Here is a 23,177-nt window from a genome sequence, read left to right on the forward strand (position 1 = left end):
TCAAATAAATGGGGAAAAAAATGAAAAGTAAAACAAAATCACAAACCAAAAAACTACTAAAGGAGAACCAAACAAATGCAGCAACCAAAATGAAAACTCAAACAAAAGCTAGTTTTCACTTGTTTTTCCTCCTAGAATGTGTTTGCTATCTTTCTCTCCTTCCCACTCTCTCTTTAACACACACACACACTCTCTCTCTCTCTCTCTCTCTCTCTCTCACACACACACACACACACAGACTGTCCTCTCCTCCTCTGTCAGTGCTGTAGGTCATGCAGCCATCTGCTCTGCTGACTGGACTCTGCTTTGTGTCTCGAGGTGCAGCTGAAGTCCGGTCGCTCCGCTTCACATCTGAACCGCTCTGAACTCTCAGTAAAGACCCACGAAGTGTCACGGAGAGCGTGATTTGCTTCTGTGTGTTGACGTATTTCCGAATGAAACAGAAAGTCAGGGCGGGAAGCGTCAGTGGGAGGGGCTTATTTGAATATTAATGAGATATGGAGGAAGTGGTAGTGGAGGAATATTCTCCTCCTCCGTCGCTCCGTCTGGGAAAAGAGTTTTAGGTGAAGCAGCCAGAAACAAAAACACTCCTTCGTCCATGTTGCAGCTGAACTGAGCTGCATGCTGGGAAAAAACAGCAGGGGGGAGGGGGGGGGGAATAATTCCAACAGTTAAATCAAAATTTGATTGGATGAAATGTTTGTCTCCGCCCCCCCAAGTGCAGGATGAGTCATCAACAGAAACATGCTGTTTACTGGAAAGAGACGCTCTGTTCATTTTGATATCAAATTTCTAGAATTCAACATTTCTTGTCATTTTTTTGTCCTGTATCGGTGAACAGGTGAACACACAAGTCCAGAAACATCGACAAAAAGGTATATTTTTAAAAGGTAAATGTCATGGGGTCTAAAACTCAGACATCAGCTGGTCCGGTGGTCTCTGATGTGAAGCAGGTTCCTGTCTGAACACAGACACAGAGGAACAGACGGAGGAACCTAATCTTCACATTATTCATGTCCAGTTTATGCTCATTTCATGACACCGTGTTGCTTTTTTCTGACTCGAATGTGAAGTTTCCATGGTCATTTATAAGTGGAGTGAGCTTCATCACCTGTTACTGTAAACCTCCACTCAGAGGGGGGGACTCGAGTCACATGACTTGGACTCGAGTCCCAGTTTTAATCGCTTGAGACTTGACTTGCTGCATGAAGAGAAGACTTGAGACTTGATTTGACTTGGGTTCTGATGACTTGGGACTTGACTCTGACTTGTACTCTGATGACTTGAAAAGGTTTCTAAAGTCTTGACTTGAGATCTTGTGTTTGTGTAAATGACTTAGATTGAAAGTGATGAGATTTGTTCCAGCGGACGACTGAATTTAAATTCTGTTTTCTGAATTTGTATGGAATGATTGAATTTATTGAAGTTGAAACTGATTCTAGAAATCAAACTCATGATGCTCTTACCAAGTTTTTATCCTATTAAAACCATATTGCATTGAAAAGTCCTAGATATTTAGTTTTCTTTAAGATATTAAATTGATACTGGACTCTTGATTTGTTCTGACCTGACTTGCTGTTCTACATTTAGACTTGAGACTTAACATTAATGACTTGGACTTGACTTGGTAATCTACATTTAGACTTGGGTCTTGACTTGAGACTTGAGACTGACTTGGGACTGGAGCAGAGTTGACTTGGTCTCCCTCTGTCTCCTCTGTATGATTTAATAAACCCATCAGTGAGAAAATCAGCATTGATCTGCATTACCAGCAGGTTTTTATCCCATTAGAAGCAGAGAGAAACTTTTCTTACAATATAATCATCAGACAAACATCAGAAAATTACACTCAATTATACATCATGTTATTAACTATGCAGTTGCTCCATAAATTATTCAACCGCTTTTGCACTTTGTGTTCATTATGTCACACTCTGATGAAATGATCATGCACTCACAGTGTGCTGATAATGTTCCTATAATGTCTCATAACACCTTGTGAGCCTTGTGAGCCTTGTGAGCTGCACTTCAGCTGAAGTCTGACCCAAGAAAGATTTTACTCTGCTTGATGTGGGAAAGTTTTTTAGCAACAAAGAAATGCAAAAAATTTGATGGAAACACATTTGTTGAATCAGTTTTGACATGGAGACATTTGTCAAATATCTATCCAGCACGACCTGCTAGAGGAGTCATACATGTTGTTTCTAACATGTATTTGTGGTTATATGACCATTAGTCGCAGTAGAATATCATATGTATTGTTTATATCATGTATTATAAAAATAATGATAATAATAAAACTTTATTTTTAAAGCATCATTCATACATAAAATGCAACTCAAAGCACTTTACATAAATAAACAGACAAAATCAAAAATACAAGCAAAAGCAAGACAGAATTTGTCTAGAAGAATGACATGGAAGTACAGGGAAGTAGAAGAAGAAGAATAGGAAAACATTTGGGATGAATAAAGCACAAACTAAAAGAAAAGAGTGTGTGACTTGAATTTGATTCTGATAATAATAATTGTCACCTCTCACAATGTGCTTCTAAAACCTTTCTAAAGCCTATTTTTACTTGATTTAATTCTTTTAACGCATTATGCTTCTAATGCATTGTGCTTCTTCTTTATCTTTTTATATGTTTCTTCATCTGCCTTCTATTGATGTAAAGCACTCTGAGCTGCATGCTGTGTATGAAAGGTGCTTTACAAATAAAGGTTATTATTATGATGATGATGATGATGATGATGATGATGAGCACAGCATCTGCAGCGTCTCCACATGCTGCCTGCTGGTGTTCAGGTTGAGCTGACAGTCGCTGCTCAGTGTGTCTGTCTGACTGATCCAAGTTTCACTGAGCAGTGTGTGTGTGTGTGTGTGTGTGTGTGTGTGTGTATACCCTCAGTGTGTTTGTGAGTGTCTGTTCCTCTATGTCTCTTTGTGAAAGTGTGAATGTACATGGGTTCCTGTGTGTGTGTGTGTCCATGCATCCGTCTATGTGTGTATGTGTATGTGTGTGACAGCGCATGTGTCAGTGTGTGTGTGTGTGTGTGTGTGTGTGTATACCCTCAGTGTGTTTGTGGGTGTCTGTTCCTCTATGTCTCTTTGTGAAAGTGTGTGTGTATGAATGTACATGTGTTTGTGTGTGTGTGTGTGTGTGGGTGCATGTGCACATCTGTCTGTGTATACCCTCAGTGTGTATGTGAGTGTGTGTGTGTTCATGCATGGGTGTGTGTTTGTAAAAGCGTATGTGTGTTTCTGTGTGTCTCTTTGTGTAAGTGCATCTGTCCTTGCATCCAGCTATGTGTGTATATGCGTGACAGTGCATGTGTCAGAGTGTGTGTGTGTGTGTGTGTGTGTGTGTTAGGTGTTAACATGTTTAGAGCAGTGTGTGATTTATTCAGACTGAACCCAAAACCCGTCAGAAAGAATCAGTGAATCATCAGTCAGGAAAACACTTCCAGAAGTTTCTGTTAAAAACACAGACACTAAAACTCTCCACTTCCCACCAGCTGAGACACTAAAACTCTCCACTCTCTACCTGCAGACAGGACAGCTAAATGGATACAAAAAGCTACAGAAAGCTAATAAAACTACAAACTTTATTTCCAAACCAACTCAGCTGACAGGACTTCAGCTCAGTGTTTCTCATGACAAACAACAGGACAAAGAAGCACATCCCATAAAAAGAATAGAGAAAAGCCGGATCATTGATCATGATCAATACCACGAGCTCCTTCTTCTTCTTCATCCACCTTTCACCAGGTTGGACCAGACAGAGCGGCTGTACTGCCATCTGCTGGAGACAACCAGGTAAAAGACATTTTCACTACAGGGATGAGTACAGTTTTTATGATTATTATTATCATTATTATTAATATTATTATTATTCAAGTACACCTACACCTAATAATTTCCATTTCTCTAATTTAAATACGTGGGGAATGCGCTTGAATAGAAGTTTAATTGTATTTGTCTTTAAGTCAAAGTTGTGTTTTGTTTTTATTCAGTTAATCCTACATTTCCCAAGTTGCCCTACACACGCAGGAAGTACGTCATCACGTGTGACCTTGGCTTTCTTCTTCACTTGACGTTAACATTCTGCAATAAGAAGATAAGCATGGCGAATAAAGAGCCTGGCGTAAGTGTTTTCTAACTCTGACATTTGAAAGTGAAGTTTGAGATATTTCTGTCCGGTGTTGGTTGAACTGTTTCGCGGCTCGCTGCTGTTTGCACGCCGGTTCGTGTCATTCTTATCTAACGTTACACATGTGAGTCAAGCTAACGAGCTAGCTTACGACTCTCTGGCTAGCAACTTTAAGCTAGCTTGTATTAACTGAATCAAATGCAAGTTAGAGTAAATTACATCCAGTAAGCATGTAGGCAAAGTTGGAAATAGAAAATATAGACTCAACTGTTACAGGTGGAATGTAGTTTTGGTGAAGCTAATGTTGGCTAACAGTGTTACAGTGACATTAGTTAGTGTCTTAGGTAAAGCTTGTCTTGAGAGCGGAGAGACGTAAACGCCAGGTTCCATTCAGAAACCTGACAATTTAATGTTGCCTGGCTTATCGGCAAATGTACTTGCCCTATAAAATTTGGCTCAATACTTTTTCTAAATTAGTAGAAGCCTCTCTTCAATTCGGCGTACAACTAGTCCACCTAGTATCTTAGAATTATTAACAAATTCAGTTTTTCGAATAGCTCCGGCTGTAATTCCCACAATGTTCTTCCTCCAATATGCATCGCGGTTGGCGGTAGAGGGAACTGTGATCCAGTTATACATTTTGAGATTCTGTTGAAACTAAGTGCTGCATGGTGGATTATATATATGCCGAATTGACGAGTGGATCGCATAATTCAGAAAGGGTCTTGCGTCATGCTCTGCCTGGTGTGTAGTTCTGCCGATGAGCCAGGCAATTTTAAAGTGATAGATTTTTGAATGGAGTTCGGCATTCAACGTTGCTGAGAGGAGATGGCTCCCTTCAGTGTGGGCGGTTACCCAGCCAGTGTGATAGGTCACTCAATGTCATATCTGTCCACTGTGTATTTAAAACATGAGCAAGTAGGAATACCTTGACACACACACACACACACATATTCTTCTAGTGGGGACAGGCTGCAATTGAATCCGTTTGTCAGTGTGCAGTGTGATATGTGTCTGTAGCATCAACAGGTTCTAAATTTCATGATGTGTTTTACTAATCTGAAACTGTGATACCTGTGTGTGTGTGTGTGTGTGTGTGTGTGTGTTTAACAGGGTTTTCTGCAGCAGCTGAGGCAGATTGCAGGCAGGATGTCCTCTGGGCCCCGGGGTGCAGGACTGGGTGTCAAGCTGCTGATCGGTGCTGGAGCTCTGGCCTATGGAGTGAAGGAAGCCACATACACAGGTAGACCTGTCTTCCACCTCTGTGCTGCCTGACGCTCTCACACTGTACTACACTTTCTACGGAAGAGGATTAGGGCCACATGTGAAAAATGTATTTGAGTTCTGAGTTTAAAGTCAGAATTCTGAGAAAAGGTCAGAATTCAGACTTTAATCTCAGTACTGAAATACATTTTTCACATGTGCCCTTAATCCTCTTCCCTAACTTTCATATAAGCTTTCCATCAGTGTTTGCATCCAACTGTGAACAAACGTAAAGCAAACTGTAGAAATGTTGCAATAAACAAAATGTGAAATTGTTGTCAGCTCAGTTGAAGTGAATAAATTAACTTCCTGGGTGTAGAAAGGACACATGCAGCAGAAAAATGGAAAGATTCTTTACATTAATTTATTTGACAAATGCGCTTCCATCACTATTTGATGGATAACTTTATTATTGACAAAACCTTTTGTCCTTTAAGCAAGTGTGAAAACTTAGTTGGAAGGAATTCCAGCCACAGACTACAGTCAGGATGCTGTAACAGGTTATTAAGACTAAAAGAATGAGGAAAAAGAGGAATATGTACATAAAATCCTATATAGAATAACTTTAATTTAAAATCCAGATTAAAAAGATTTGTCTTTAACTTTTTCTTAAAAATACCAGCAGAACTCGCTGTTCTGAGATCTTGTGGGAGGATTTTCCAGAGTTTAGGGGCATAAAACCAGAAGGCGGATTCACCAGTGCTGCTGTGTAAAACCAGTTGAATGTAATCTAATCTAATCCTGTGTTTGGTCCCTCTGTGCAGTGGAAGGCGGGCAGAGAGCCATCATCTTCAACAGGATTGGAGGGATCCAGCCGGACACGGTTCTGGCTGAGGGACTCCACTTCAGGTAGGAGAGCATCGTTTTCCAGCGCTGTAGTCGAGTCGCCAAAAACCTCAAGTCCGAGTCGAGACCCGAGTCCTCAGCGTTCGAAGCAGAGTCGAGTCTCGAGTCCTCCGCGCTCGAGTCCCAGTAAGCAGTCTGAGTTGACGTCATCCAGGCTGGAACAAATGAAAGAACACATACGAATTCACATCTGTCACATTAAAAGATAGTTTATTAGTTAGAATGGAGACTCTTAAGTTGTAGTTTTCAGTCGTTTCATTTGTTTTTCGATTTGTTTTCAGTCGAGAAAATGGTTCGCACTTATATTCTCATTTTTTATTTATTTTTATAAATGCAGAAGGGAAATCATGCACAGACGTTTCAGCTAGTGTGCAGGTGCAGGTTATAAAAAATAAAAAAACGAATGTAATGAGAAAATAAAAGGTCTTGGAAAACGTATTTCTTTTTTGAGTGGGAATCATTTTCTCAACCGAAGACATTTGATTGGTTCTTACACACCAAACAGAGCAAAGGTGAGCGTGGAGATTTCTCCCATAGACTCAATTTGTGTTTTGAAATCACCCAAAAAAGGATTCCTGTCTAACTCTCTCTCCATTCAGACACACCGCTGCTCAAGTTGCACACGTGTGTCATAGGTGCAATGCATCATGGTCATTGTAGTTCATTGAATCTTGGTTGTTTGAACGCTCCATCAGTCAGAACCAGCAGCTTCATGCGTCACGGCAACAAAATGAACCCAAAACAAAAATGTAGCAAATGATAATAATAAACTTTATTTATATAGCACCTTTCAAAACATTGTCACATGTTTAACAACAAATAAAACTACAGAGTAAAAATTTAAAGAAAGTAGAATCAGTAACTACAGCAACAAGAACAATGAAGTTAAAATAGAACAACTGCAAGACAAGGAAGAGAAAATAAACACGAATAAAATAAGTATTATAAAAAAGCCTCTACATAAAAATGTGTTTTGAGGAGAGACTTAAAAGAAGAAACAGCAAAAGCCCGGTCACATTTAGAGAAACACTGTCTTCTATCAACAGCTTGACTGTTTTCAACCACAGTGGACGTTGTAAATGAAATTAAATGATTAAAAAAAAGATATTTCAGTGTTGCAGAAGTGCAGATTTATTCAGTGTGGAAATAACATCTGAACAGGATTAAGCACGCAGCATTAGTCTCATCCATCTGACCCGCTCTGCCTCTCCCTCGGTCAGGATACCCTGGTTCCAGTATCCCATCATCTACGACATCAGAGCCAGACCCAGGAAGATCTCCTCCCTCACTGGAAGCAAAGGTGAGAACCAGACCGGGACTCGGAACCAGACCTGAGCTGATTTCAAGGTCCCCACGGGTCCTTGAAAGTTTTTGAATATAGACATAAATAGACATGGGTCATTGAAAGTGCTTGAATTTATTTATTTTGTGCAAGAATAGAAATTGAAGTTCTTTTGATATTTTTTTTACTTAACGTTGTCTGTTTTTTACGTTCCGCTGTCTGCATGCGTGTCTCCCGCCGTCTGTGCGTCCTTGTTGTTTTTGAGGGAATTAGGCCTGGAAAGTCCTTGAAAAGTCCTTGAATTTGATGTTTAAGAAGGTGTGGGAACCCTGTGATTGTCAAAACCAAGAACGCCAAGTCAATAATAAACCCCTTTTCGCAAACATGGCTGACGTTCTTCTGCAGGGTTTAGATCGGTTGTCAGCAATGTTAAGAAGCAACTTTCTGTCTCCTCCGACTCGTCCGTGATCCTGATTTAGTGTTTCAGGATAACTTCTAACACAATACAGCTGTTTCTGTTCCTGTTGTCAGACGACTGTATGAGGCAAAAAGTGATTCGATCGAGGGTCACAACATGCTAACCGGCTAACCAAGGCTAACAGTAACTTCTGTGCTATTAGCATTTTGTGACTGTCGATCAAATCACTTTTTTATAGTTGTGCAGAAACAGAAAGATCTGTCAGTGGCAGCAGCTGTGTTGTGTTATAATCTATCCTGAAACACTAAATCAGTGTCACAGAGTCGGAGGAGACGGAAAGTTGCTTCTTAACATTGCTGGCGATGGTGAGACCCGATCTGTAACCTGCAGAAGAACGATTGGTTCTGTCCATTGAAGTTCTGTGTGTAGAACAGAGATGGTGAAGGCCCTGTGTGTCCTGTTGTCAAATTAAACTGTTCTCAGGTCAGATCAGTCCTGCTGTCTGATCCCATCGCCTTACTGATGTCTTTCTCCTTTCTTTTGAAGTGAGACATTTTTCGAAAACCTTTTAACTGTTTCTCTCACCTGCACAACGTTGAACTTTTTAAATGTTCTGTCCGTGTGAGTGAGTGACCTCTGACCTCTCGCCCCGCGCCCGCAGACCTGCAGATGGTGAACATCGCCCTGCGGGTTTTGTCCCGTCCGCTGGCGTCCAACCTGCCGACCATGTACCAGCAGCTGGGGACGGACTACGACGAGCGCGTCCTGCCCTCCATCGTCAACGAGGTGCTGAAGAGCGTGGTGGCGAAGTTCAACGCCTCGCAGCTCATCACACAGAGAGCACAGGTACGTGAAGGCCGAGTCGTAGTTCTGCATCCACTGGTGCCGTGATTCTGTGCGTAGACCACGGAGACACTAGATGGCGGTGTGGAGCTTTGTTAACGCAGAAGTAATAACAGAAGAAGTCGCCTCCATTCTCTGAAACTCATGTTGTTGATATTTATACTGCAAGACTGGAAGAACGGCCTCCAACGCCAAAACAAATGCTGAGAAATATAACCTAGTAACATAGTTAAGGGTCCCATATCCTCCACTGTCCAGAGTTTTATTTTGTGTCTTTCTGTCCATTCAGAGCTGTGTGTGTGGTGTCATGAACCAAAAACACTCTCAATCCATTTCTCCACGTTCATTTTCCAGCATCTCTCTGAGCCTTACCAAGAACAGGCCGTTTCTGTCTCCGTGTCTTTAAGGCTCATTAATATTAATGAAACGGCTCGTTTAGAGGCTCGCTTTTCTGATATGGATTGTGTGGATTTAGTTGGCGACCGTGCGTTTTGATGCTTTCACCATGTTTAGATAGACATCCAACTCCTTTATCATCACAGAGGCAAGGGGAGTCCTGCTTTACACCAGATGGGACCTTTAAAGGTGCGATGTGGAGCATTTTTTACCATCAATATGTCATTGTCAGATTAATGTTGCTACCTTGGTCTAATGACTGTAAACCAATGAGAGCCTGGTGGAGCTGATTGTTCTCCTCTATCTCACAGCAGTGGTTTTGTTAGTTCTAGTGTTTCCCCACATTAAGACTACATTTCCCATCAGCCTCGTTGCTCCCTGCCCCCTCTCCCCCTCCCTGAAGAGGATCAACATGTTGGAAGTGATTTCTCCATCTTCCTTTCCCTCCTTCCACCATCTGCTGCCAGAAACTCTTTCAGCTTTAGCTCCGTTTGCTCTGGAAGAACAGAACCTCTTCCTGTTTTGTGCCGTAAAGCGATCCAGCAGATTTCCCTCCAGATCCACCAGGTGGAGAAACTATGGAGGATGCAGAGTAGAGGCTGGTAGAGGCTGACAGGCTGACCACTGATGCTCTGGTTTGTTTATATTAAAGGATCAGGCTGGTGTTTTTTAATGCATTTCTTACCGTCAACAAATCCTATGAAAATAACAAAATCAGCAATGATTTTGTTTTGCTAACAAGTCTCGTCCATGTAGCGGTGCCCAGTGCAGCCTCATGTCCCAGCAGCCATAGAACTGCATTGTATTAAAAAACTATTAAAACCCGTCACAGAGCCATGCTGCTGCTCTGCAGCATATTTCATCATCACGATGCACCGGGCCGGACGACTTTTTCCTCAAACGACTTAATAAGCCGACCGTAAACACGTTTTCCATCTCATGAAAGTAGTTCCGTAGCACAGAAAATAGTCCCCGGTGTAATGAAGAATTTGTTCCCATTTGAATTTGATTTAGTAATAACTACAACAGTCTGACTTTTCGTGGGAACAGTTGGCGATTTTTAAAATGTAAACTATGTCTCTGTGAGCTGTATTTAAAGGTTTTTAGCTTACAATTGGAGCCAATGACTTCCGGGTTGAAGGATAAAAAGGGAACGAGGGAAGTCGGAAAGTAACGAGAGTAGAGCAAACACATTGTTGATTTTGTTATTTTCATAGGATTTGTTGACGGTAAGAGATGCATTAAAACCGGCCTTATCCTTTAATGTGTCAAAATTAATGTGATTATGATTTATTGATGTTAAAATGATAGATAGCACATTTTTTATGCTCCCAAAATGCGGTTTGACTGTGACTTAAGTTTCTACATGAAGCGAACGGAGCATTTCTGTCTCAAACAGAATCATTCCAGGTGTGTTTTGTGTCTCTAACTCCACCCAGGTGTACAGAGTGTATCTGGAGTTGGTTTGTATAATAACTCGGCATGTAGGCAGCCGGTCTGAAAAGAGCCGACCAGCCGCTCAGCAGAATGAAGAAAAGCACGACTTCTTACACAAAACACATGTTGGCCTGCAGCCAGCGTCGGGTCATCCGTCTTAACTGTCTGTTTATATTGTAATGAGGTTAGTCAGCAGATTCTGTGGAGCTGCAGGTCTTCCTGCTTCATTACAGCCGTACAGTAACCAGAGCAAAGCCTACAACTACACATTATTATCTTATTAATTAATCTGTCTGCTCTTTAACTAGCAGACTGTTTATTCTTTCATCCTCTCTACCAGATTAATTACTCTGTCAGCGGATCTACTTTACAAAACAACTTTTGCAATTTAACTTTTAAAAGTTTGAGATTTGTCTTTTTAATTTTCATGCAGAATAAGTTATAACCAAACTATATTTCGGCATATTTACTACGGTATAGACTTACAGAGAGTCCAAATAAGCTTCAGCATTACATCTGTATCTCACTGCATTTGTGAAAACCTACAGACTCATCCAGTACAGCTTTGAGAGGAATCATTTGTCTGTTAATCAAACAGTTACAGCTGGTGTTACCTTGTTATTGTCCCCCACCTAAGGGGGGACTGTGGATCGGTCTCCGTCCGTTAGTTTGTTAGTTTGTTAGTTTGTTAGTTAGTTAGTCACACTGTAATGTTGACTTTGTGCCACTAGGGGGCGGCATTGGCAATGAATGGGGACTCAGTGGTAAAGCAACACAGTTAAAGTTATCATAGGTAACATAACAGTCTACACACTTGGAGACATCAGACTGTGTTGATGTGTTGAAGTGAGAGTCAGTGGAGAATTTTTGGGCAAACCTCTGACCACAAGACACTGTAGTTACTGTACAGTTGTTGGACTGTTGGACTGTTACTGCATCATCACTGCACTACCACTGTGCCGTCAGTGTTTACTTATATCATATTACCACTTACCTACTGTGCAATACCATATATCACTTATCATTTAGCATTTATATTATTCATAACACTCACACTCCTGGTGTTGTATGTTATATTGTATTATAAATTGTATTGTAGTGTGCATTGTGTAATGTACGGATTGTATTTATTGCGTATTGTAGTTCTTATATTTTGTACTGTATTGAGTAAAAACAGGACAATTACAGTTACTACATTTCAAGATATATAACTTGTAAGCCTAATTCTGAGGAGAGTAGGCAACAGAAATATATGGTCAATCTGTCCTTTCATTGTCCCATACCAAACTGCTTAAACAATTTCACTCATATTTCAAGTTCACTCAGCAATCACTGACTGACCCAAGGGTGGACCTACATCACTGGTGGGGGACAACATGTTTACTATTTGCTTGTATAATAATAAAGAGCTAGCTAGCCTGTTAGCCTAGCAGTAATAGCTCTGGCCTTGCTGCATGTCACATGCATCAGGCTCCTGCTCAGGTGTCTGTGCTCAGCTCTTAGTGTTGTGACTGTTGTGATGTTTCTGTAGTTCTCATATATCCAGTCAAGTGTGGTTCAGTATAAAACAAGCCGCGATTATGAATATGCAAATTAGTGGGTTTACATGATGGCCGTTAGCAGTGAGGTGTGCTAACGGCAGCAGGGTGAGCAGTGAAGTGGGACCAGACTTGGTTTCCTTCACCTGTCTGCTCTAACAAGTCATTCAGAAATCACTTCATCCAACACGGATCAATAAAAACAACAGATCAACTCTCCTGTTATTAGCTGATTCCACATCAAACCAGCCTGCAAATCAGCAGTTTCTTTTTTTTTTCTTTTTTTTTTGTCTACAGCTGTAACAAAGGAGGATGGGACTTTAGAGAAATAAACAGTGGGTCAATTGATTATTAAATTTACATATAAATAAACCAGTAAGGTGTACTTATATGTAAATTTTAAAGTGTTGTGAGTGAAGTTGTCTCCTCTGTTACTTTGACTAAAGGATTTTCCTCTCCAAGTAGAAAATGACCTCCAGTCAGCAGCCAGATGTTGGTAAATGTTTGTCTTCTAAGTTAATTCTAGTCTACCGCTTTTTGGCAGGTAACTAATCAATAACTGGAGGTTGTTTTCTATTCTAAACCTCTAGTTGGCTGCTGAATACGGGCAGCAGGGCGAGGTAGTGAGAGAAACTGTTCTTCAACCAGAGCTGCAGGGTCCAAACCCTATCAGCTCCTGACCCCTGACCCCTGACCTCTGACCTCTGCCTCTCTACGGGTAGCAACAGAGAAGCAAATTATCATCATTAAAGGTGACTGTCCCTCCTCTCCCAGGTGTCCCTGCTGATCCGGAGGGATTTGTTTGAGCGGGCGAAGGACTTCAACATCATCCTGGACGACGTGGCGATCACCGAGCTCAGCTTCAGCCGCGAGTACACCGCCGCCGTGGAGGCCAAGCAAGTCGGTGAGGAGGCGCACGGGGACACGGGGAGGACCGGCACACGTGGGACGGGGACAACGGGACCGCAGTGCAGACTTTACTGTCCCGTTAAAACAAAAAGATACAAGGTTTCCACCCTGAAGCACAGCGCACCTTACCGTCCTTTACAGGCTGTTCAGATGAAGCTTTTATACAGAACTGTGAGTGCAGACAGTTTTAGGAAGGGCGGTCGCAGTGGGATTTGAACCCCTAACCTTGGCGGTGTCGGTGCCTTGCTCCACACAGGACGGTGTAGTGCAGTGTGTAGCTGAGCTGCTTCTCTTAAGTATCTATATTATTATCTGTAGTACCTATATTTTCCAGTCCAAGTGGAAAAGCTGCAGGAATGTGGAATCTGCTTTACTTGACATTCATTCAGTAAGAGGTAGGTGTCAGGTTTTTAAAATGGTGGATATCTGCCTTTGGAATAAAACTGTTAGGCCCAATCCCAATGTCCGCACTCACAGACTCACGGACTTTGACGCGCGTCCCCGACAAGTCCGCGAGGGTTCAGGACGTCCCACTGTGAAATCGGTAAGTGGGCGAGGGCTCACTGGCGGACTTTATGAGCCCTTTATGCAGACTTTCAGCAAGTCTGCATTTCTGTAGACTTTGCTTGAGGGAATTACCCACAGTTCATAGCGTTTGTGACGTTAATATTCATGTATGTGGAAAATTTCTGCCAATACACCCGATACAAAAGGGGAAAAAAAACATAATTAAGGAAAAATAACCACAAAAAAACAATTAACAAAAACTTAGAGAGGAACAGGCATGAAAGGATCAAACTACATGCAAGATACAGTTAAAAGAGAAAACATTGCAACATTAAAACAGAATAAACAGCTCATTTAAGTCAAGTTTTCCTAAACATTTAAGAAGGATGTTAGATGCTGCTAATATAAGCAGCATCTAATAGGCCTATAGCCTTTCTTATGTGCTTATTTGTGCTCATTAAGCTTTATTAAAAGTACCGTTTGCTTTCAACGTACCTCCTACTGTTTCTTTTTTTTTTTTACATATTGTAATGATGTAGTGCAGGTTAACCTCTAGTAGAATGAAGACTATTTTCTACATCCATTAGCACAGTATAAACTTTGCAATGTTACAAAACATATACCTAGGGCTATTTAACATTATTCATCAACATTTTTTTCATTTTAGCTTAATAATGTTGTTTAGACAAAAGCGCAAACAAAGAGTAAATTACAAATTGATTAATTGATGGGCGATAACGTCGTCAAGGCAACACGTGATGCCACAAAGTGCTGTCCCATTCCTCCTGTACCATTTTGAGCCCTCGTGACTTCTCGCACTCTACAGCTGCACACAGGTGACGTCAGTTAAGTCTGTGAGGGCTCAGGGCTCAGTCTGTAGGGGGGACGTTGGGATTGGGCCTTTGACTCTGTTATGCTGACCTTGTTTGTGTGTGTGTGTGTGTGTGTGTGTGTGTGTGTGTGTGTGTTCCCCCTCCAGCCCAGCAGGAGGCGCAGCGGGCTCAGTTCTACGTGGAGAAAGCCAAGCAGGACCAGAGGCAGAAGATCATCCAGGCTGAGGGAGAAGCTCAGGCCGCCAAGATGGTGAGGAGCTGTTAAACCATCTATATCTATATCTATCTGTACTGAACACAAATATAAACCCAACATGCAACAATTTCAAAGATTTGACTTAGTTATAGTTCAAATAATTCAATTAAAAGAAGTTCTTGGTAAAGGAGAAATGCTGACTAACAAATTTGTGCCAAGATTTGAGAGAAATAAGCTTTTTGTGGAAAAATGATGGGGTATTGTATTTTAGCTCATGAAATAATAGAACTTTACATGTTGCATTTATATTTTTGTTCAGTATAAATTTAAGGCTTTAATTGTCTTTAATTGAGCTGGCTTTCAGGACTGAACCACGACTACTTTCACATTTTAGTCCTTCATGCTGACTGTCTGATCCAGTTAGACCTCCAGTGAGGTCCACAGCAGATCTGTCTAATCTACAGGTCCTTAAGTCTGTAAAAGTCTTAAACTATTTGAATTTGAGGCCTTCATAAGTATTAATTAAAAAGTGTTAAATCCAGTTATCAGAGGTCTTATCTTCTCAGCATGTGATGTCAGGTTTGTCAGATGGATCCAGAACAGAGTCAGGAGAACAATCTGCATCCTGTCTGCTGTACTGAACTCAGCTGGACTTCATGTCTCTTAACTGTTAATGTCCTGCTGTCCTTTTTCTTCTTCTGCATGTTTATAGTTTCTCTGCTTTCATCAGCTGTTCAGTCAGAAACAGGCTGCTGCAGACAGCTCGGCTTCTTCATTCTGGCTTTTAAATGAGTCTGAAATTCAACTCCAGGCAGAATTAATGAGTTCTTAGAAAGTCTTAGTTTGCTTTCTGAACTTACAGACACCTTGTAGAGAGGATCCAGTCTGTAGAAGTGTCACCTCGTCAATCAAGAACTTAACTAACCTTACTACCTTTTGAAAAGTACCATCATTAGTTTTAATTGTGTGCTGTCAGTCATTTTGGGAGAGCAGGTGTCATGTTGTGAAGCGGTTTAGATCTGATGGGAAAGCAACAGACGGGCTGTTTGCAGACCTGGAGGTTTGTTGACGAGTCTGCAGGGTTTATTTGTCCGGTCAGCGGGTTTGGAGGTTCGGTTCAGCCGGTCTCTGACGACACGGCAGCTGAATTACCAGTTTGTCAAGGAAATTCAATTTGATCAAATTAATTCCCAGGACTTAAAGTTGGGAAATTGAGCAAAAACAAGTGTGGAATGATATGGGAGATGATTCATGTTCAGTGTAGTTAATGTCAGGATGTGTTGAAGGTTTCAGTTTAGACAACACACTGGCATTAATAATAATAATAACTTTATTTATATAGCACTTTTCAAAATAAAGTTGCAAAGTGCTTTCCATAAAATAAAAGATAAGAAGAGTAACGATTATAATAAAACCCAACAAGGGATATGCTCGAAATAAAAGAGGGAAATAAAGTAAAACAATAAAACAAAGATAAAACACAGGGTGCAGATAAAAGAATAAATCAATAAAACTATAAGCAGGCCTTTAACAAACCTGTAGATCAACATTACTTCATGCAGTTGTTTATGAACTCATCTTTGTTAATGTCACTGTTCATGCTTAATTCATGTTAGTAAACACATTCGTTAACATTAACAAACATGTATAACAACATTACTTAATACAGTTGTTCATGTGTATTTAACAGGATCTAATCTTTGTTAATTAGTTATCATTAGTTAATGAACACTTAATGTAAAGTGTTACCAAATTAATTTTATGACTTCTTGTCATATTTGGGAATTACACTGACTCCACATTTCATGTAGTTAAATACCCGCTGCCATTTGACATACAGTATAGTGATATTAGTTGTAGTGTTGAGTAATGTTCAGCTACAGAGTGACATGGTCTAGCTGACAGTCATATTGTTTTTATTTTTTTTGCCTTTATTTTACCAGGAAGTCCCATTTAGATTCAGAATCTGTTTTGCCAGGGAGAGCAGGCCAAGAGAGAGGGTCACACAGTAAAACATACAATACAGTGGAAAATACAAAAATAATAAAATATGTACAATAAAAAGATCAGAATTTAGATCAGAAACAGGAGCAGACATCTTGCATAATTAGTTCCCACTCGTATTTCATTTACCTTCAACTTTCAGCTTCAAATAGATTCTGTTAATGAAATGCCTCACTGCTGATTTTAAAAAGAAACAAAAGTTGTAAGGAAATGCCAGTGTGTAGTAATTGTTTTCTCTTGCGTGTGAACATTAATCTTTAATAGCTGTAATAACTGTAACTCAGCCACGCCTGCAGCTTTGATGCAGCTGGCGCTCGGCGGCGTTCAGGCCGAGGAGACCGGAGGAACTGGTTGCCGCTCGGCCTCGGGGCGTCGCTCCACGAGGCCGAGCGTCACGCTGACTGTTTCTCTTGTGTGTGTGTGTGTGTGTCAGTGTGTGTGTCAGTGTGTGTGTCAGTGTGTGTGTCAGTGTGTTCTCCTGAGCACAGTAACAGCAGAGTGTTTTGTCCCTGTGTGTTCCAGCTGGGCGAGGCCGTGACCAAGAACCCCGGATACCTGAAACTCAGGAAGATCCGGGCGGCGCAGAACATCGCCAAGACGGTAAGGAGCGTCTGTTCTCTGTTCAGCCAGCAGCTCAGGCACACACCGGAAACTTCTGTCCTCATCTGACACACGGACGGTCCTGGTGACTCACTGTTTGGACACAGAATGACACTGATTGGCCCATAGGGGGCGCTATAATAAACCCTCAAACTCTAAGGCTCAGCCCCGCTGCACTGTTAGTAGTACAGATGTGAAACCTGGTGCAGATATTTATATAGACATGCCAGAGGTGTGACCAAGTCAACTTTGCTCGAGTCCCAAGTCAGGCACAAGTCTTGAAGCACAGTCTCAAGTCAAGTCTCAAATCTAAATGTAGATTGCCAAGTCAAGTCCATGTCATTAATGTCAAGTCTCAAGTCTAAATGTAGAACAGCAAGTCAAGTCAGAACAAATCAAGAGTCCAGTATCAATTTAATATCTTAAAGAAAACTAAATATCTAGGACTTTTCAATGCAATATGGTTTTAATAGGATAAAAACTTGGTAAGAGCATCATGAGTTTGATTTCTAGAATCAGTTTCAACTTCAATAAATTCAATCATTCCATACAAATTCAGAAAACAGAATTTAAATTCAGTCGTCCGCTGGAACAAATCTCATCACTTTCAATCTAAGTCATTTACACAAACACAAGATCTCAAGTCAAGACTTTAGAAACCTTTTCAAGTCATCAAAGTACAAGTCAGAGTCAAGTCCCAAGTCACCAGAACCCAAGTCAAGTCAAGTCTCAAGTCTTCTCTTCATGCATCAAGTCAAGTCACTATCTATTAAAACTGGGACTCGAGTCCAAGTCATGTGACTCGAGTCTCCACCTCTGGGACATGCTGAACATTTTTTCCTCTTGGATTCATAATGTCCGCTGCTAATTTTCGGCCGCAGGTCAGAATGACACAAAGTTTGGCAGGTACAGTAATTGGGCAGCGGTCCAGCCTGCATTAAAGAGCTGCTAACTCAAAATAATTTCATTAGTTTGAGTTTCAGTGTTTTAGTCATGAGTTTTAGTCTCTCATGACGCTCTAAACGCTGTTTCAGAGGCTTTTCCATCTGAATACCTAAAGAAAACACCAGAACAGGCCTGGATTGGGTGTGAACCACTGAGTGTACAATGAAAATCTTGGGTGGGGAAAAGAAAGGCTTTGCATACTGAAAGATGACTGACACTTACTATTATAGCTGCTGGTCCAGCTCCTGGTAAAAGCAGGTCATCCTCCTGTTCTGTAGACTGTGTCCTGCTGGGTTTGGTTTCCACCACTAGATGGCGCCATGTGAACATCTATCTGATAGAGGCGGCCGGAGAAACCGTTACAGGACAGATAGGAGAGCAGATGAACAGCTAGAATGATTTGCATGAAGGTTCATAATCTTTCTTTCCCTTCCCTTCCTCATCATCATCATCATTCCAGGCTCACAGGAATATTTCCATCTATTGTCTGGCTGCTGTGACCTCTGACCTTTCACCTCCTTACTGTTTGCTTGTAATGTTGATGATCTAGGAAGTAAAACTTATTCTACTGTTGTAACTCATAAGTCAGTCAGGATGAAAGTGTTAGATAATTTACTAAAATGTAAAATATAAATGGCATAAAACAGCACAGTCGTGATGTTAGGGCTCGGCTACAATTCAATATTATCATTCATCATCTTTCAATAGAATCATATTGTGATTAAATAATGAGTTGAGTTATGATACATGTTGTCTAAATTAATGACATAATGCAAATACTAATTAAAATCTCTCACAAAATTAGATCTGAAACAAATTAGGGGGTTATTATTTGAAAATAACCATTTTATTTTGCTTCATATTCCCATGCAGGTCAATGTGACAGATGTTTATTTGATTATTTACTGTGATTTCTGCGTATGTTAGCAGATACTGTTTTCTGTCAGTAGTCACTCTGGATAAGAGCATCAGCCAAATGTTTAAAAAGTTTTAAAAAAAACACATTTCTACATGTTTTGAAAGCACAGATGACTTCTCTCTCGTTTGCATCAGGATCAGCTGACATCGTCCTTACAGAGAAAATATCCTGACTGGTTTTGTCTCTCTAACAGTGATCAGATCACTGCTGTGAATCAGCTCAGTGTCACGGAGCCACACTGTTCCCATTGTGTTCCCATTGTGTTCCCATTGTGTTCCCATTGTGTTCCCATTGTGTTCCCATTGTGTTCCCATTGTGTTCCCATTGTGTTCCCATTGTGTTCCCATTGTGTTCAATGGGCAGCAGCAGTGCCAGGGTTTGGTACTGTAAGGCACTTACGTTTCCTATATTCTGTACTTTCAGTCAAATAATAATAATAATAATACTTTATTTATGTAGCACTTTTCAAAACAGTTGTTACAAAGCGCTTCACACAAACAGATCAAAACGAAAGATGATAAAAGCGATGTGAAGATAAGGCATAAAACCAGTCGAGTCAAATTCATCGCAGAAAATATCAGATTAAACAAGTTTACGTTAAAAGAAATAAATAAAATACAAATAGGAGCGAGTAAAGTGATTATATAAAGGCCAGCCTGATCTCCTCAGGCAGGACGTCCCAGAGTCTAGAGGCCGGAAACAGCAGAAGTCCGGTCACTTTTAGACCAAATCCTGGACTGAGGAACAGCCAAGAGGTCCTGAGTGAGAGTCCCAGCTGAGTGTTTGTGCTGTGTGTGTTTCTGTGTCCGGCCTGCAGGTGTCGCAGTCCCAGAACAAGGTTTACCTGAGTGCAGACAGCCTGGTGCTCAACCTGCAGGACAGCAGCAGCTTCAACAAGTGAGTCCTGCTGTTTCCTCGCCGTGTTTCTGTCGCTCGTTACAGATTAGGGACGGGACGGTGTGTCGAAATTCAACATATCGCGATACAGAAATGTGTCAGTCTGTCTGGTGTGTCAGGAACATGAATGGTGATATCAGCTCCATGTTATTCTGCTGTCAGGAACATGAATGGTGATATCAGCTCCATGTTATTCTGCTGTCAGGAACATGAATGGTGATATCAGCTCCATGTTATTCTGCTGTAGTAATCACTAATGAGACTCTTGACCATCACAGTTTCACAAGCTCTCCATCCAAATTATATTATTGTCACTTTGTAATGACATTTTTAAATTGTTGTTTACGTTCTAGCAGCCAATGGCATCGCTAGAAAGATTTTCATTCTTATGGCGCTGCGAGATTAGATGAGAAAAAACAGAATTTCCTCATTGAGGCAATTTGCTGTCTTCTTTTCTTTTTTTTTTTTTTAAGATGCAAAGCAGTTATTTCAACATTCGACAGTTATATCACACGGGAGAAGTGGAATCACCTTTTTAAAATAAATACTGTACAATAATCCAGCTAGGTGTCTTTTATATGTGAGATGAATTCCCCTCAGCTAGTAGAGATTTATCCCATCAGTGTCTGAAATTAACTTAATTTATCTGGCAAGACTATCTTTTTTTTACAGGCTAAAATTATTAATACCCATTTTTCCTTTCAGGGCTGTTTCATGTGTAGAATCAGGTGCTGTGTGTTAATTTAGAACTTGCTGACTCCCTTACACACTGGATTAAGTTTGTAATCCATCATGAGGAGCAGCAGAACTCAGATGTTCACATGTGTCCCCGGCATTTGGCGCTCGGTGTGTTTATTTCGGACGACGATCCTGTTCGGTTCACGCTGTTTGCTGATAGAAGAACATTGTAATGATGTTTTGATTTTTAACCTCTTATTCCTCTTTCTCTCTCTCTCTCTCTCTCTCTCTCTCTCTCTCTCTCTCTCTCTCTCTCTCTCTCTCTCTCTCTCTCTCTCTCTCTCTCTCTCTCTCTCTCTCTCTCTCTCTCTCTCTCTCTCTCTCTCTCTCTCTCTTCCAGTCTGTCGTTGGCGAAGTAACGTGAAGTCTCCCCGTGACTCGTCATTCCTTCTGTCCAGTCAGTCCCGCTTCTGCAGAACAACCAAACTTCACAACGCTCCTCACTAAACCTCCGTATACCCAGGTGTACCCAGGTTTAACCAGGTGTAACCAGGTTTAACTAGGTGTACCCAGGCTTAACCAGGTCTACCAGGTTTAACTAGGTGTACCCAGGCTTAACCAGGTCTACCAGGTTTAACTAGGTTTACTCAAGTTTACCCAGGTTTAAATAGGTTAACCAGGTTACCAGGTTTACTAGGTTTACCAGGTTTACCCAGGTTTAACCAGGTTTACCAGGTTTACCCAGGTTTACCCAGTTTACCAGGTTACCAGGTTTACCCAGGTTTACCAGGTTTACCAGGTTTACCCAGTTTACCAGGTTACCAGGTTTACCCAGGTTTACCCAGTTTACCAGGTTTACCCAGGTTTACCCGGTTTACCAGGGTTTACACAGGTTTACCCAGGTTTACCCGGTTTAACCAAGTTTACCAGGGTTTAACCAGGTTTAACCAAGTTTACCAGGGTTTAACCAGGTTTAACCAGGTTTACTAGGTTTAACCAGGTTTAACCAAGTTTACCAGGGTTTAACCAGGTTTAACCAAGTTTACCAGGGTTTAACCAGGTTTAACCAGGTTTACTAGGTTTAACCAGGTTTAACCAAGTTTACCAGGGTTTAACCAGGTTTAACCAAGTTTACCAGGGTTTAACCAGGTTTAACCAGGTTTACTAGGTTTAACCAGGTTTAACCAGGTTTAACTAGGTTTAACTAGGTTTAACCAGGTTTAACCAGGTTTACGAGGTTTACCCAGGTTTAACCAGGGTTTACCCAGTTTACCAGGTTTACCCAGGTTTAACCAGGGTTTACCCAGGTTTACCCAGGTTTACCCAGGTTTAACCAGGGTTTACCCAGGTTTACCCAGTTTACCAGGTTTACCAGATGGTATTTACACGGCAGCACACTGACTTTAATCCCCGGACACTTTCTCCAGCCACGATGCTTTGTAGAACAGAAGAGCCTGGTTGGTTAGCGGGTTGGTTCAGTTCAGTCCGCTGACTCACCAGACACACAACTGACCACCATGTGGCTGCTGTTAATTAACTTTTGTTGTAATTAAATTCTTCTTGGTAACATGTCAAACTGAGCCTGGTTTACTGCTTTGTATGGAGGATTTAGGCTGAAACCTGTTTATATGGAGGTCCAGTCAGACTGTACAGTGAGACCGGTTTGAGTCTCAACAGCAACATGAAGACAAAGAGCCGAGCTTCACTTCAGATCCAGAACTGTTTCCTCACCGCTCTGCCTTCAGCTGACTGAGACGAACAAGTGATGACATGATACGCAGGGGTTTACCATGCTGAACCCGTACCAGACCTCCTGTGGTTCTGGTCCAGTATCAACACTTTGGTTTTGTTACCAACATCCCTACCAGCATCCTGTGAAACTGGACCACAACCAGATCTGTTAGTCCGTCCTGCCAGTCGGTTCTCCACCAGTCTGCAGGTTTTTATTCCAACTAAACAGCTGGTTTCTCTGATCAGTTCCTCCTCTCTGGATCGAAGTGTGTTCTGGGTCTTTCACATACAGAATGACGCAGGTTTTGATGCAGTTTTTCTCTGCGCTCGTCACTTGGTGCAGACCAGCTCCTGACTGGATCCTTGGGGAAGTCGGAGTAGCGTGAAAAAATTAGCTAATATAACTATCTATACTATAATAGATACTATAACTAACTACTATATTATCTAATATAACTTAATATAACTTAACATTTAATATAGCAACCAATGGTCACAGATCTCCACTTCATTTTTAAACGTCTGATATGCCTTTGAGCTTTCCCTCCGACTTCCCTGTACGATTGGGAAAACTCTGATACTGTCACTATCAGTTTTTCCTCCATTTCCTTTTCTTCCTGGCCGGCCGCCTCCCTTGTTTCTATCGGACGTGTGACCGTTTCATCACAACATGCGCCGCAGGATGTCAAGCTGCACCTGAGCTTTACTTCGTTCATGCGTGAACCATTAGAAACCATTAGAAATAATGGGGTTTTTTAGAGCGCAGGGGGCGGAGTCATCTTGTC

The 23,177-nt window shown here is 41.3% G+C and overlaps 1 protein-coding gene across 18 annotated transcripts; it reads left to right on the top strand.

The window, feature by feature from the left end:
- The first annotated feature begins 4,077 nt into the window (after window positions 1-4,077).
- Window positions 4,078-22,230, top strand: phb2a (prohibitin 2a). Of its 18 annotated transcripts, none has more exons than XM_078287851.1 (15): window positions 4,078-4,144; window positions 5,264-5,393; window positions 6,178-6,262; window positions 7,480-7,559; window positions 8,621-8,805; window positions 12,948-13,077; window positions 14,569-14,672; window positions 17,145-17,222; window positions 19,904-19,983; window positions 21,062-21,174; window positions 21,225-21,263; window positions 21,359-21,396; window positions 21,487-21,533; window positions 21,958-21,978; window positions 22,037-22,230. In XM_078287851.1, the coding sequence occupies exons 1-10, from the start codon at window positions 4,124-4,126 to the stop codon at window positions 21,078-21,080; spliced, it is 912 nt and encodes a 303-aa protein (XP_078143977.1). In that variant the 5' UTR covers window positions 4,078-4,123; the 3' UTR covers window positions 21,081-21,174; window positions 21,225-21,263; window positions 21,359-21,396; window positions 21,487-21,533; window positions 21,958-21,978; window positions 22,037-22,230. The 18 variants fall into 18 exon arrangements, with proteins under 18 accessions (XP_078143977.1, XP_078143970.1, XP_078143963.1 ...); XM_078287844.1 differs by lacking the exons at window positions 21,225-21,263; window positions 21,487-21,533 and adding exons at window positions 21,264-21,302; window positions 21,633-21,651 and having other exon boundaries at window positions 21,359-21,424; XM_078287837.1 differs by lacking the exons at window positions 21,225-21,263; window positions 21,487-21,533 and adding exons at window positions 21,284-21,302; window positions 21,433-21,460 and having other exon boundaries at window positions 21,062-21,204; window positions 21,890-22,230.
- The last annotated feature ends 947 nt before the right edge of the window (window positions 22,231-23,177 follow it).

The sequence above is a fragment of the Centroberyx gerrardi genome, chromosome 13 (genome assembly GCF_048128805.1).
Source record: "Centroberyx gerrardi isolate f3 chromosome 13, fCenGer3.hap1.cur.20231027, whole genome shotgun sequence".
Taxonomy (NCBI): Eukaryota; Metazoa; Chordata; class Actinopteri; order Beryciformes; family Berycidae; genus Centroberyx; species Centroberyx gerrardi.

Excerpts from the sequence above, each read along its gene's own strand:
- phb2a (XM_078287843.1), top strand. The coding sequence starts at position 4,124 with ATGGCGAATAAAGAGCCTGGC. Across the intron at positions 8,806-12,947 it reads TCATCACACAGAGAGCACAG|GTGTCCCTGCTGATCCGGAG; the intron begins GTACGTGAAGGC and ends CTCCTCTCCCAG. Across the intron at positions 13,078-14,568 it reads CGTGGAGGCCAAGCAAGTCG|CCCAGCAGGAGGCGCAGCGG; the intron begins GTGAGGAGGCGC and ends TTCCCCCTCCAG.